Here is a 16,450-nt window from a genome sequence, read left to right as displayed (position 1 = left end):
TGGAAGCATTTCACTGTGCCTCTTTTCATAATAATAATCCACCATCTGTGCTGTTTGATATTTTCCCTAAAATTAGTGTCTTATGATTTCTTCTGAAAAGCTTTCTCAATTGTGTTTTTTAAATTTATTTCTAATTGGAGGATAATTGATTTCTGCCATACAACAACATTAACCAGCCATAAGTATACATACGTCCCCTGCCTCTTAAATCTTCCCCCCTCCACCCGCATCCCACCCTTCTAGGTTGTCACCTAGCACTGGGTGACAGATCCCTATGTTATACATCAATTGTATTTTAAATGCACAGGTGGGAGACTTTGAACACTTTAAAGCAATTGCCTCCATCACTCGGTCGTGTCCAACTCTTTTGCAACCCCATGGACTGTAGCCCTCCAGGCTCCTCTATCTATGGAATTTTCCAGGCAGGAATACTGGAGTGGGTTGCCATTTCCATCTTCAATAAATACAGTGGTACCATACAATTACATTATTTTCTTGAACAGCTTTTTTAATTGTCTAGTGACACATAATTACCTTTTTATTTAACACTATTTGCCATATCTTATTTTCAAATGTTTGTCTGTTAAACATTCTATCGAGTCCTCTTGCATTCTAAAGACCTCACTTCTAAGGCTTCCATCCTCCTACTCCATCTGTACAAGTGGCCTTCTGTGTATGTTCAACAGTTGTCCTATATTCACTGTTGGTTAATGGATTAAAATGTGAAATGAGATGTAATTTTTAAGAGTAAAATGGGTTATAACCACTCAACAAGAATTACAACAATGGGAGAACATTACAAAAAGATAATAAATCAAAAACCAAGACTCAAAATACATTTGTGTATCATAAAATTAAACAATAAGATGTTTCAACATGTAGGAACAATTCCTGAGACCCACAGATAAGGGTTATTCTTGGATAAAGATTATCTCAGATGCTACAAATACAGCAGGTATTATTGTCCAGAAAAATGCCTTAAGATGAAGTGAGTTGTACCCACCAACAATTGAGCCTTTACCTAGCATATATCATCAACTGGGAGAGTAGGTAATATGAAATTCTGGAAATCTTTTATAATCATTCCCATAAGCTTATAAAGATTGGATTGTGGCAAACCAGTGAATGTCTGGTCCCCTCGAAGTAAGCAGACTCTAAGAGTACACATATAAAATGTGTACATATCGTTCCTGGAATGTTCTATGATTGCTACAAGAGTCCTCCAGTCATTTTGATCCACAGGAGAAAAAGTTTGCTTTGTGTAGTTGAACAGTTTTTATAGGACAAGCTTGAGAGGTGGAGATGAAAATAAATAAACTAGTGTTCATATAATTGGTCCCATATTTGCCTCTTCTTCATTGGTTAATCCTGAGTTTTGAATTTGTCGAGCTATTTCCTCAATGGTATTATGTTTACCTTGGAGGACAAGAATGTTGCAAGGATGGTGCATAATGTGATTTCCTATTATATCTTCCATGGTTGGCCTTAAGACTTCTTTGGATTCTGGTTTTAAAAAGTATTACAAAAATTGGGAAAGAGATTTAAACAGATTGCTCTGAATCTCAATAGGCTCAGCTCCAATCATAGTGCCAATGTCAGTGGAATGTCTGATTAATAAGGAATCTAGGGCTTCATGGAGCTCCTCCAATGGTTTTACTTAGACATAAGGACAAACTATCTCAACTATCAAGGCAAAACAACCTTAGATTTCCTTCAGTTAAGAGAATGTATGTACCACTGTAAACACATCCTGCTGTACAATGACAAATTATTTTTACAAAATTAAACAATCTACATCCATATTTTAAAATATAATTATCTAAGGTAGAACCAAATAAAAAAACAAAAAACAAAGACATGCTTTTGTAGCCCAGATTTAGAAATCTAGGACAATGACAATTTGCAAACTTTAATAGTAAACTTTATCTAAGTTTGTCTGCCTTACAGTACCTAATATGTGGTCTTCAGGATTGTAAAAGTCATGCAGTATATGCCATGGCAAATGATTCAGCAACTGGGTTATCTAATATAAAGAAATCAACAAGATCCATGCAGCAGGATATTGAAATGACTACTGTTGAAAACAGTGTATGATCACAGCCCACTCAACAGCAATACAGAACCAACTGATCACACACACATACCAAAAAAATTATCTATTTTGCATTACAGGCTGGAAATTAAATAGTGTGGATGCTACAGTTTTGTTATTCTTTTCAAAATTGTTTATACTATCTGAGTTTCTTTGCCTTTCTTTATATGTAAGTTTTAAAATCAACTTATCTATATCTACAAAAAATCCTGCTAGAATTTTGACTGGATTGCTTTTTCTTGGTAAATATTTATTTACTAATTTATTTATTTGGCTGCACTGAGTCTGAGTTGTGACATGCAGGCTCTTCAGGCTCTTTAAGTTGCAGTATGTGGAATCTAGTTCCCTGACAAGGAATCGAACCCAGGCCCACTGCATTGGGACCTCAGAGTCTTAGCCACTGGACAACCAGGGAAGCCTTGACTAGAGTGCTTTAAGTCTAGAGATCACACTGAAGAGAATTTATTTCTTAACCGCATTAGAACACCTTCCCACTAGAGTTGTTATGGAAGGCTGCCACTGTAGGAAATTGTGGTTCCCCAAAGGCCAGGACCCTTTTCCTTAGGATCACAGCAGAGTGCACTAGTCTGAGGGACCTGGATTTCAAATCCACTGCAGGATATTGAAGACAGGACCAGCACACCCCCAGGAGGTAGCAAATCAGCAAGGGTCCCCAGTACATGATCACCAGCATGTGAGTATTAGAACAAGGATCATTTTCCTTTCATCAGGTTTTAGAGAACTGAGAGCTAAATAGTGAACAGCAGTACACAGATTTTGAGAGCTGGCAGCAGCCAACAAGTCAGCCCAGATGCAATGGACCACAGGATAGCAACCATGCTGAAGCAGGGGCAGAATCTGAAGTCTCAAGGACTGTGGTCACCTTCAATTTAGACTCTGATGACCTAAATGGTTTCAATATTTAGGCTAACAAAGTGGGAAAACATACTCAATTTGTGCTGAATATCAGAGAGACCATTCTTATCATCAGTAGAACAAAGAAACGTGTTGGGCAACATTGTTCTGGGTCAGGCTCCCTTGAGATCATTCATTAATTCATCCATTTTCTAGCATAGTCTCTTGACAAACTACCAACAAGAGCTTTAGCTCATTTTAGTAAAAGTATAAGAAAAGCCTCATTGAGGTCTGGTATTGTGGCTTCAATGCTAGCATGTCTGGAAGGAGAGGGGAATACTATTTCCAGGTGTCTACCATGATCCAAGAATAGTAACTAACAGCAGAGGGAGACAGTGGCCTCATAAATCTATTTGCCACTGGCTAAGGGCCATCCCCCAGGGAGATAATCTTCTTCCATTATATAGGCAGGGGCACGTTTTCCCTCATAAGATGCATGGATTAGTCACTGTGCTATCTTATGATCCCACTGGAAAAGGGAAGTCCCTTTAATTCTTCTCAGGCCTTGAAAGCAGAGGCCATACTATGGACTGGCATTTCATGGGCCCACCAGAAGAGATTAGTGGCATCAGATCTGAGACTGTACCAGTGTGTACTTCAGAAATCCAAGCTAATTTATCAGCCTGTGCGTTGTAATGAGGCCCTGAAAATTGAATTTTAGTATGCAACCTTGATTTGCATTTTGGGTATCTGTGATGCAAGAAATTCCTGGAGTTCTTTACCCCAAAGGAGAGTGTGAAACAACTTCGATAAGGGATTGTTGTTGCTGCCATTAGCCAGACCATGTGACTACATGGTCGGCAACAGACCAAGAGTCTATAAAAATGTGAAGGGGCCAATTGTTGGCCATCACATCCTCCAATATTAAGATGACTGTGCTGTGGTGCACTGGGATGACCCAGAGGGGGTGGGATGGGGAGGGACCTGGGAGGGGGTTTCAGGATGGGGAACACATGTACACCCACGGCTCATTCATGTCAATGTATGGCAAAAACCACTACAATATTGTAAAGTAATTAGCCTCCAATTAAAATAAATTAAAAATAAATAAATAAAATTACTGTGCTGACCCCTGGGTCCCACCTTTGATTAGGGATGTCCTAGTGCAGAAGATTTTCAGTGGGCTTCATCCTGTGTGATGTTGGTGCTGAGTCTATAAAGTATGCAAATTCCATTTCCTGATCACTCAGTTAATCCCAAGAGGCTCCCCAAATGACCAATGGATATGGGGGAGGGGTGACCTCTTCAGGCACCACTGCATCTAGCAAAGGATTGAGGACATGGAGATCATTTCCTCCTGTGGGTGAGATTTGCCAGAAGGCCCAAGTTTGGCTCTCTAAGTAGCATTTTCATTTGAATAATGAGGCCTTTGTGGCCATGCCAAGTTTGTGGGGTGGTGCTTCAAAGACCCAAGGCATAATGAACAACTGGGTGCAGAGTCAAAGGTTCAGGATTTGTAAAAGCACTTATTCCAAGAAAGATCCACTATACAGCCAACAGTTGCCATCCTAAGGCTGTGAAATGTGCAGCCAGAGAAGGCAGTTTTTTGCAGCAGAAACCCACGAACAATGACTGATTCAGGGACTCCAAAAGGACCAAGGTAAGGTAGCCAAAGCCTCTCCAGTGAAGAAGTTTGGGGGGTTGGGACAGTTGAATGACACTGATAGAAGTGCCTGTTTTATTGCAATTTAGTGATTTTTGGTTTGGGGTGGCAAGCCATTAGGAGCAAGCCAATTTATATTCAACCACTATGAAAAACAGTATAGAGTTTCCTCAAGAAATTAAAACTAAAAAAATCATATGATCCATCGATTCCACTTCTGGGTATTTATTTGAAGAAAATGAAAACACTAACTTGAAAAGGTGCCTGTGCCCCCACATTCATTGCAGCATTCTTTACAATAGCCAAGATATGGAAACAACCTAAGTATCCTCTAACAGATGAATGAATTAAGAAAATATATATAACTATTTAGCCATAAAAAAGAAGAAAATCTTGTCATTTGCAACAACATAGAGAGACCTTAAGGGCATTATGCTAAGTGGAATAGATCAGACAGAGAAAAACAAATAATGCTTGATCTCTCTTACATGTGTTCGCTGAGCACTGTTTACAATAGCCAAGATATGGAAGCAAACTGAATGTCCATTGACACAAGAATGAATAAAGAAGATGTGGTGTATATAGATAGATAGAAACAATGGAATATTACTCAGCCATTAAAAAGAATTAAATTATGCCACTTGCAGCAATATGGATGGATCTAGAGATTATCATACTAATTTAAGTAAGACAAGCAGAGAAAGACAAATATCATATGATACTCCTTACGTATGGAATCTAAAAATAAAGTACAAATGAATACTTTAAAAAACAGAAATAGAGTCACAGATATAGAAAACAAACTTACAGTTACCAGGTGGGGTAAGGGGGAGTGGGATAAATTGGGAGATTGGAATTAATATGTACACACTACTACTATATATAATATAGATAACTGCTGCTGCTAAGTCGCTTCAGTCGTGTCCGACTCTGTGCGACCACATAGACAGCAGCCCACCAGGCTCCGCCATCCCTGGGATTCTCCAGGCTAGGACTTACTATATAGCACAGGGAACTCTGTTTAATGTCATGTTTCAGCCTGGATGGAAGGCAAGTTTGGGGGAGAATGGATACATGTGTATATATGTGTATTTATACATATATGTACATGTATATACATATATGTGTATATGTGTGTGTATATGTAGCTAAGTCCCTTTGCCTTGGTCTACCTGTAACTATCACATTAATTGGATATACTCTAACACAAAACAAAACATTTAATAAAAAGTAAAATAGATGACCATTAAGGACTTACTAAATAGCCCAGGGAACTCTACTCAATACTCTGTAATGACCTGTATGGAAAAAGAATCTAAATAAGAGCACATATGTGTTTATATATAACTGAGTCAATTTGCTGTACACCTGAAACTAACAGAACTGTAAATCAACTATTCTCTAATAAAAATTTTTGTAAATCAATAAATAAAATTAAACTCATAGATACAGAGAACAGACTGGTGATTGCCAAAGGTGGGGGATGGAGCTAGGAGAAATGGGTAAAGAGAGCCAAAATATACAAACTTCCAGTTATAAAATAAATTAGTTATGGAGATGTACTATATAGTATGATGACTATAGTTATTGGTACTGTATTGTATATTTGAAAGTTGTTAGGAGAGTCTATCTTAAAAAGCTTTTATCATAAGAAAAAAAATCTATTGGAGAAGGAAATGGCAACCCACTCCAGTGTTCTTGCCTGGAGAATCCCAGGGACAGGAGAGCCTGGTGGGCTGCCGTCTCTGGGGTCGCATACAGTCCGACACGACTGAAGCGACTTAGCAGCAGCAGTAGCAGACTGAGCTATGATGTTGAGTACGTTAGATGGATGAAATGCGTTTTCAGCTTACAATAGGTTTATTGGGACGTAACATCATTGTAAGTCTAGGGAGATCTGTACTCAATAACTTGTATCTCTTTTAATTTTTCTTTGTATTTTTAGTTGATGTGTTTCCAGAGTAAAACCTATAAGCTTATTTTTCCTAAGTATGCTTTTTCATGATTAAAAACGTTTTCTCTCCTTTGAATATCATGTCTTTAGAGTCTCCTCAACTAAGTAAATTATTTGATACCTTGGAACTTTTTTGAATGTGTTAAAGAAGTAGTGTGACACAGTAAAAAAATATTTGGTCTTTGAAAAAAAAAAAAGAAAAAAATCTATAACTATGTATGGTGACAGATATTAATTAGACTTATTGTAGTGATCATTTTGTAATATATATATAAATATCTACTCATTATCTTGTATTAATGCAATGTTGTATTCAATTATGATAATTCTAAAATTAATTAATTTTTTAAAGCAAAACAAAGTGACTCCATTTGTAAGAAGCAGCATAATGGACTGAAATCAAATTCCTAAATGAGGAGCATGTTGCTTCTGAGAACCAATTAAGCATGTAAACACTGAGACTCCTTTAAAATAGCAAATGCTGATAAAACTGGAGAATTGGTTCCTTACTACATCAGGTATAAATCATTCCTGGGCTGAGGAGTATTGTTCAGGAATTTTAGTGCAGTAGCGGGGCCTTGAATTTTATACGATGCAGTGGACCAATTCTGATTAGAAAGTTCTATGAAAAGTTTTGTTTAGCCCATGTGAAAGCATTGTTTGAATTTCCTTGCAGAAGGATGTTGTCAATATAATGTCACAGCTGTATTCCTGGAATAAGTTGGATGTGGTTAAGAGCTTGCCTGCAGAGTTATGTGCAATAGGCAAGGTTGTTAGAATATCTCACAGGGAGGCAAGTGAAAACATACTATTCCTTCAGAAGGTGAAGGCAAATAGCTTCTGTGAGCCTGTAGACCTCTAGAATGTATACATAAAATCAAATCTTCCATAGAAAAATATTTTCCAGGTGCTAATTGGATGGAGTATTAATTTCAGAAATAATAAGCATGCAGATCTTAATGGAGGATACCATGGCATTAAAGTTGTTGTTGTTGTTTAGTTGCTAATTCGTATCCAACTCTTTTGAGACCCCATGGACATAGCCCTCCAGACTCCTCTGTCCATCGGATTTCCCAGACAAGAATACTGGACTGGTTTGCTATTTCTTTCTTCAGGGGATCTTCCCAACCCATGGATCGAACCCACATCTCCTGCATTGGCAGATGGGTTCTTTACCACTGAGCCACCAGGGAAGCCCCAAGGTTGTGATAATCCACTGTGAAGTGACACTCATTTATATCAAGTTTGAGCACTGGCCAACTAGTTTGTTAAAGGGAAAAATAATAGGAATAATGACTCGGGCAGGCACACCAATCCCCTGGGTTATCACTCCATCACTCTCAACATCACAAACCTCATGACTGTCGCAGATTCTTTCATGACACCCTTATGGTCTCTCAGGAACTTCTCTCCTCAGCTACATGTTTACAACTTGTTCTCCAAACTGTCAACTGAAGTTTATTTGCAACTTTTATACTTGGGTCCACAGGGCATCTTTAACTTCTTTAAGAAACTGATCCCCATGTGCCTGCTCTAAAAAGAGCAAATAAAGTCCATGTCACTCTAATGAACACAGAAACTGCAAAGAAGCCCACCCATACCCTGCCTTCTAAGGACTCTGCAATAATCTTTCTTAGAACAGAAACATTTTCAGCTTATTAAAGTCCTCTTTTTTAATTCTATTATTGCCAGGAGAAGGAGGTGATTATTTGCACTTTTTTTTTTTAATTATACATGTGAAGAAGTCTATGTCTCAGAAACTGTGATTTGATTCTGATTCAGATTCAAAGAATGGAAGTAATACACTTCCTTTCCAGTTAAGCTCTAAAAACTTGGGTACTTCCATTGAAAGAATAATTGAATGTGGATGGGAAGCCAATTTTAAAAAATACTAAATTTTATACAACTCAGAGACTCACATGGCACATCTCACCTTTGATTTACCTCTTGGGGACAACAAGGTAAACAGCCCACTACAGTCAATCAGATCAATGAGGGTGAGAATACTGAATGTTTTAAAGTGAATGATGCTATTATTCTATAAATATGGATCGATTAAATCCTCCAACTGTGAAAATCTGGATGAAAATGAAGCATTTGCCAAAGACCACAGGTTAGTACAGACAAGGAAGGCAGGGTTGTAGCAGGATATAGGTCAATACCTCCAAAAGCTATATGGAATAATGGAGAGGTTGACAAAAATGATTGTGAGGGTCTAATTTTCCTTACTCTTACACGTGTGAATTAGAGTGGTATTTTACCTTGTTTCTGCTTCTTAATCAGAAAAACCTAAAGAGGCACACAGGATACCACCAGTAAAATTTGCTTCCTTGGGGATTACCAATTTATGTACAAGGACTCATTGTCAGAAACATGAGTGTTCCTCTTCCTGGGTTCTGTATGCCAAGAAAATTTGAAGCATGATAAATTGATCATCCTTGGTTTGCCACTGAGGACTCTTTGAGGCTTTGAGCAAAATCTACTCTGAGATGCTGCCTGTGGATCTCTCAAGACTTCTATTCTCAGAAATATAGTACGAGACAGCAAAAGAGACACCGATGTATAGATCAGTCTTATGGACTCTGTGGAAGAGGGGGAGGGTGGGGAGATTTGGGAAAATAGCATTGAAACATGTATAATATCATGTATGAAACGAGTCGCCAGTCCAGGTCCGATGCATGGTACTGGATGCTTGGGGCTGGTGCACTGGGACGACCCAGAGGGAGGGGAGGGGAGGGAGAAGGGTGGAGGGTTCAGGATGGGGAACGCGGGTATACCTGTGGCGGATTCATTTCGATATTTGGCAAAACTAATACAATATTGTAAAGTTTAAAAATAAAATAAAATTTAAAAAAAAGAAATATAGTCCAAATCAGTGTATAGGAGACTTTGAAAATGGCAGAGAAATAAAAGTAAATGCTAATGAATATGATTTATTAATGCCTTAAACTTGCTCATGTAGTCAAAATAAAATGATAGAATATTGAACTAAAGGTCTTTAAGTCCTAAAGCACTGTTACAAATTCACCCTACAAAAGAACTGGTGTGTGCATGCTTAGTCATGACCAACTCTTTGTGACCCCATGTACTGTAGCCCACCAGGCTCCTCTGTCCATGGAATTTTCTGGCAAAAATACTGGAGTGGGTTGCCATTTTCTGCTCCAGGGGAATCTTCCCAAACCAGGAGTCAAACCCATTTCTCTTGTGTATCTTGCAATGAGCAGGCAGATTCTTTACCAAATGCACCACCTGGGAAGGGGGGAGGGTCTAGAAATATCAGTTATGCATCAAGATCTTCAGAATTATCTACTTGGGGAAATTTCTTTTTTTAATTAAATTTATTTATTTTAATTAGAGGCTGATTACTTTACAATATTGTATTGGTTTTGCCATACATCAACATGAATCTGCCACAGGTGTACACGTGTTTCCAATCCTGAACCCCCTTCCCACCTCCTTCCCCATACCATATTGGTTGCTGGAACAAGGGAAGTCAGAGATTTATATAGTAATGGAGATGAGGATCTGTGGCAGGTATTCATCTAAACATTAAATAGTACAAGGAGGGGGAATATTACAGGGAAGGGGAAACAGTATAGGAAAAGCAACAGAGGGGAGAGAGAAGCACAGAAAATAGCATCAGATAGAGATATTTCTACCAAGTGCCCTGAGGTATGAGATTATCAGAGTCAGAGAAATATGACTTCAATACGGAGACTTTGTAAGGAAAAGATGGGTACAAAAATTTATTCTTCTGAAAAAAATTAAGTAATTATTCTGTAATAATTCTCTTATGTGTGCAGGAATAGATCAACTTGAGGAATTACAAAGACTTTAGGAATAAGGTCATTTACATGAGCAACAGAGGGGCTTACATGGAACAAGTCTAGTCCAATGGACACTAGTTTGGCCCAACTAGATGGAGAGTTATATATGATCTGATTCTGTTGATTACAATGAGCTTTATCTCCCCAGCCCCAAAAAACTTTAGTTTTCATCATTTTCACCTATTCCCTTTAGATCTACTGAAGGTCAACAATGAAAAACCGAACATTTACTGAGTTTATTTTGTTGGGCCTCACAAATCAACCTGAGGTCCAGGCACTGATATTCATCTTTCTGTTTCTCACCTACATGCTAAGTGTCCTAGGAAATCTGACTATCATCATTCTCACTCTAGTAGATTCTCACCTCCAAACCCCCATGTATTTCTTCCTCCGGAATTTCTCCTTCTTAGAAGTTTCCTTCACATCCATTTTCATTCCCAGATTTCTGACCAGCATGACAACAGGAAATAAAGCCATCAGCTTTGCTGGATGCTTAATTCAATATTTTTTTGCTATATTTCTTGGGGCAACAGAGTTTTACCTCCTGGCTTCTATGTCCTATGACCGCTATGTGGCCATCTGCAAACCCCTGCACTACCTGACCATCATGAACAGCAGAGTCTGCATACAACTTGTGTTCTGCTCCTGGCTAGGGGGATTCCTGGCTATCTTTCCCCCAATCATCTTAATGAGCCAGGTGGATTTCTGTGCTTCCAATGTTCTGAATCACTATTACTGTGACTATGGGCCCCTCCTGGAGCTCGCCTGCTCTGACACAAGCCTCTTAGAACTGATGGTCATCTCCTTGGCAGTTGTGACTTTGGTGGTTACTCTGGTGCTGGTGACACTTTCTTATACATATATTATCAGGACCATTCTGAGGATTCCTTCTGCTCAGCAAAGGGCAAAGGCTTTTTTCACTTGTTCCTCCCACAGGATTGTCATCTCGCTCTCTTATGGCAGCTGCATGTTTATGTACATTAATCCTTCTGCAAAAGAAGAAGGTGCTTTCAACAAAGGAATAGCCGTGCTCATTACTTCAATTACTCCCTTGTTAAATCCCTTCATTTATACTCTAAGAAATCAGCAAGTGAAACAAGCCTTCAAGGACACCATCAAAAAGATTGTAAAGTTTTAACAAAACAAAATACACTTCAAGGAAAGATATACTTCATTCAGTAAATATGTATTGAGTGTCTACCATAATTCAAGTGCTGACCTGGCACTTAAGGATAAAAATATGAAAGGCATATGTCTTAATTTCAGGGAATCTATGGTGTAATGTGATAGAAATGTATATAAACTGTAAATTGTCAAGTTTGCAGTTTACTTATAAGTCATAAGCTTGCGTGCGTGCATGTGTGCTAAGTCGCGTCAATTGTGTCTGACTCTTTGTGACACTATGGACTGTAGCTTGCCAGGCTCCTCTTTCCATGGGATTCTCCAGGCAAGAATACTGGAGTGGGTTGCCATGCCCTCCTCCAGGAGGTCTTCCCCACTCAAGAATTGAACCAGCATCTCTTATGTCTCCTGCATTATCATACGTGTTCCTTACCCCTAGCTCTACCTGGGAAGCCCCAAGTCATAAGATTACAAAAAATAAAAGAATATGGTAAGTGTTAATAGAGAAGGATGAATGAGAAAGTCTAAAAAGAACAACTGGAAAGAATTAGCTGTTTTCTGGAGTAAACTGGACACTGGTAAGCCAAGAGACGTTTTAAGAAAGGAAGTGATGCTATGAGCATTGTTTCTTTTTTTTTATGGTTTTTTTTTTAATTTTATTTTATTTTTAAATTTTACAATTTTGTATTAGCATTGTTTCTAAAGAAATCTCGCATTCAGATCAGATCAGATCAGTCGCTCAGTTGTGTCCGACTCTTTGCGACCCCATGAATAGCAGCACGCCAGGCCTCCCTGTCCATCACCAACTCCTGGAGTTCACTTAGACTCACGTCCATCGAGTCAGTGATGCCATCCAGCCATCTCATCCTCTGTCGTCCCCTTCTCCTCCTGCCCCAATCCCTCCCAGCATCATAGTCTTTTCCAATGAGTCAACTCTTTGCATGAGGTGGCCAAAGTACTGGAGTTTCAGCTTTAGCATGATGTGGAGCCATGCTTCTATTAAAGGGAAAATATTTTTTATTCTGCTTCTCTTTTTCATTTATCTTACAAATGTAGCCATTGAGACTACCATCCTCCTGTAAATTAGGTCCACTTTTCTCCAAATGGGGCAAAAACTCTCAAGATTTTGTCAACTTACACATTCATTTTCTAGAAGTTTTGGTTAGAGTTCTAGAGGAAAGGTTTCCATCCTCTTACCTGTTGTTGCTGATCATAGCTGACATCTTTCTAAGTTAATGACTGAGTTAACCACTCTGTCTCTCTCTCTCTCTTTGGTAGTCTTTGAAAAATTTTTTTTCAATCACAATTTAATTTTCATCTTTTTGTTTACTTTTGTTAGGTTTATAAAGGACAAATTTTGTGATATGGCTTCATTCTTTCAACTTTTCCCCAAATTTTTGCTTTTTTTACATAACCCATGGATACCTGTTTCATAAAGTGAAAAAATACAAAGTATCACACAGTTTTATATCTAGAATGTTCCAAATTATGACTCTTCACAACCAACTGGGAACAGACTACCCTACCAATCCACACATGGATTTTAGGTAACAACAAACTGAATTTGAAGAGGTGATGGTAGGAACTCAATGTCAATGGAACTTAGGACATTTTGGAAAGCTGATTATTTATACATAGTTTAGTAACACCCTAATTCATTGCAGAATGCTGATTGAGATGCAAATGGAGCATCATCTGATGTATTCACATGTTTTATATGTGGTAATAATATTGAGTGGAATGATGCTTCTTAATCACTTAAGGAAAAAACTGTACCAGCCTGACCATGAGAGAAAGTTTCCAAAACCACAGAAGATAGTGAAGAGTGTATAATACTTTTAATAAATGACCTTTTTTGTAAGCCATGGCTATTTTGAATATCTGGGTTTCCTTGATGGCTAAGCTAGGGATTGTGACTGTAACCCCACTGACTGTAGCCTGCCAGGCTTCTCTGTCCTTGAAGTTCTCTAGGCAAGAATACTGGAGTGGATTGCCATTCCCTTCTACAGAGGAACTTCCCAACCCAGGGATTGAACCCTGGTCTGCTGCATCACAGGGAGATTCTTTACCGTTTGAGCTAAGGATTAATGATGTCTTTTAATTTACTCCAAATATACTGAATTATTAATTAATAAAGAAATGTTCTCAAATGATCACACCTGAATCGTTAACTTCCCCCATACCCACATTTCTACCAGAGCCCATGGTGAAATGGAAGACAATGCCATATAGTGGTTGAAAATACAGGCTTTAGTTCAAATCCCAGATTTTCAACCTTCTACCCAAGTCTGCTTGGAACACTTTTTCACCTGCCTAAAGCTTATTTTTCTCAACTCTAAAATGTGGATAATATAGTGTCTATCTTATAGGGTAGTTGTGAGAATTAAATAAAATAATAGGCATAAAATTTTTAAGTCATTATTATGCTTAAGAAATGACGTCCATTATAACAATATGGATGTCAATATAATCAATGTCATTTTCAAGAAACTCAGGCTTAACTAGTAAGAATAAGCACTAAATTGATTGTATTAACATAAGCAGGACTGTAAAAATGCTGGTCATTCGATTTGAAATCCCTGTGCAAAAGACCAGTTTATTTCCATTCCTCTTATGTCCACTTGCATCCTTGGATAGCTAGATTATTCACACATTTGATAAAACAAGGCAGAACACTTGGCAGCAGATTGTTAGGACTAGGCTGCCATCAACCCCATGTGACCTGGATATCTCTGAGTATAAATGAGATGAAGAATAAGAGTACTTGGTGTAAATCAAAGTACAAGGACACTAGCCAGGGCTTCAGTCAGCCTTCATAATATAAACATTTAGAAATGAATTTTGGAAGGAATGTATCACCTTTTAAATGTACTTGTTCAAAAAAGAGAGAAAGAAAAATAAAAAGACAAGTCATGCCCTTCTGAAACTGTTCATCTTGCTAGCTTTATGTCAATACTTACTGGGTATGTAACTCAAGTCACAAAGCAAAGGAATGAATTTACTGATTCTGCAGATGAACTTTTGGAATGTTAAATGTCTAAATGTGTAGGTTGGTAGGCTTTATCTCTCCTGTCACCACTGTAGACAAGAATCAAAAGAAACAGCTTTACCTACCTAGTATTCTCAAGATAACATCAGAGCAGTGCTAGGGTAAGGAGATAATAAAAACACTGGGTGTTCATTCCTCTATCCTCTCCCCAAAATCCCCAAGGTTGTGGACTTATGAATTACAAATCTAAACAGATGGTCTTTTCTGAATGCTGCTTCTTGCAAAGAGTTTAAAATAAAACTTAGAAATTTTTTAAAGAACTTTTTAAGAACCCAAGTAAGGTAAGAACTGTTCCATAATGACTTGGACATTCTGCCCTGAGGATCAGCTTTGTCGTTTCTTTAAATTCATCCAGAAGGTCACAGACCAGGACTTAAGCTTCAGCCCATACATCACTGGACAGGATAGCTGAAGCTATGCAGAGGTCATGAGTTCAGAAGCCAAAAGAACTACCCATCTGAGGAATGCATCCACTGTGGGGTACAGTAAGGCCTGGGGACAAGATTACACAAAAGACAATATATGAGCCAAAGAAAAAAAGCATCAAGAGCTTAAAATAAGTATAAGTTCCTCATAAAGATAGGAATGATACTGATTAAACGAAGGATAAAACATTATAAAAATAGGTAAAAAATACTGCTGAAAAACATAAATGAAATAAAGATGAGACTAATACCAGGAAAGAAAGAACTAAAACAAAAATAATGAGCTAGAACATCAGATCTGATAAACCTTTCCATAAAGCAGTAGATAAACAACAGACTGGTTCCAAATTGGGAAACGAGTATGTCAATGTTGTATATTGTCACCCTGCTTATTTAACTTATATGCAGAGTATGTCATGTGAAATGCCAGGCTGGATGAAGCACAAGCTGGAATCAAGATTGCCGGGAGAAATATCAAAAACCTCAGATACGCAGATGACACCACCCTTATGACAGAAAGTAAAGAAGAACTAAAGAGACTCCTGATGAAAGTGAAAGAGGAGAGTGAAAAAGTTGGCTTAAACTCAACATTCAGGAAACTAAGATCATGGCATCCGGTCCTATTGCTTCATAGCAAGTAGATGGGGAAATAATGGAAACAGTGAGAGACTTTATTTTGGGGGGCTCCAAAATCACTGCAGATTGGTGACTGCAGTCATGAAATTAAACGATTCTTGCTCCTTGGAAGAAAAGCTATGACCAACCTAGACATATTAAAAAGCTGTTTTTTTAATAAGTAATGTCTCTGATACAGAAAAGTAAACAAATATATTTTGCTGACAAAGTCCCATATAGTCAGAGTTATGGTTTTTCCAGTGGTCATGTGTGGATGTGAGAGGTGGACCATAAAAAAACATGAGCACCAAAGAATTGGTACTTTTGAACTGTGATGTTGGAGAAGACTCTTGAGAGTCCCTTGGACTGCAAGGAGATCAAACCAGTCAAACCTAAAGGAAATCAGTCCTGAATATTCATTGCAAAGACTGATGCTGAAGCTAAAACTCCAATACTTTGGCCACCTGATGCAAAGAACTGACTCTTTGGAAAAGACCCTGATAAGATTGAAGGCTAGAGGAGAAGGGGATGACAGAGGGTGAGATGGTTGGATTGCATCACTGACTCGATGGACATAAGTTTGAGTAAGCTCCAGGAGTTGGTGATGGACAAAGAAGCCTGGCACCCTGCAGTCCCTGGGGTGGCAAAGAGTCAGACACGACTGAGTGACTGAACTTAATTGAACTGAAAGCAGTAGAAAACAAGACATTAAGTTGATAATGGAAAACAATAGATAGGTAGGTAGATAAGCACCAAAAAATAAATGCAGATACCAAATCTAGATAATAAGTGTTACAGGTGGGGAGAAGATTAACAGAAGGAAATGATAGTATATTCCTACACTAGAG

The 16,450-nt window shown here is 38.2% G+C and overlaps 1 protein-coding gene and 1 long non-coding RNA gene across 3 annotated transcripts in view; one reads left to right on the top strand and one right to left on the bottom strand.

Moving 5' to 3' along the window:
* LOC132345396 (uncharacterized) overlaps positions 1 to 16,450 on the bottom strand; it is an 88,086-nt gene that overhangs the window by 60,131 nt on the left and 11,505 nt on the right. The gene's annotated exons all lie outside the window — the stretch shown is intronic.
* On the top strand, positions 10,603 to 11,529 carry OR6C4C (olfactory receptor family 6 subfamily C member 4C). Its single transcript, NM_001389852.1, has one exon. It carries the CDS (start codon positions 10,603 to 10,605, stop codon positions 11,527 to 11,529), a length of 927 nt encoding a protein of 308 aa, NP_001376781.1.

The sequence above is a fragment of the Bos taurus genome, chromosome 5 (assembly GCF_002263795.3).
Source record: "Bos taurus isolate L1 Dominette 01449 registration number 42190680 breed Hereford chromosome 5, ARS-UCD2.0, whole genome shotgun sequence".
NCBI classification, from domain to species: domain Eukaryota; kingdom Metazoa; phylum Chordata; class Mammalia; order Artiodactyla; family Bovidae; genus Bos; species Bos taurus.
This window is presented reverse-complemented; position numbering and strand designations above follow the sequence as displayed.

Excerpts from the sequence above, each read along its gene's own strand:
- OR6C4C (NM_001389852.1), top strand. The coding sequence starts at position 10,603 with ATGAAAAACCGAACATTTACTGAGTTTATTTTGTTGGGCCTCACAAAT.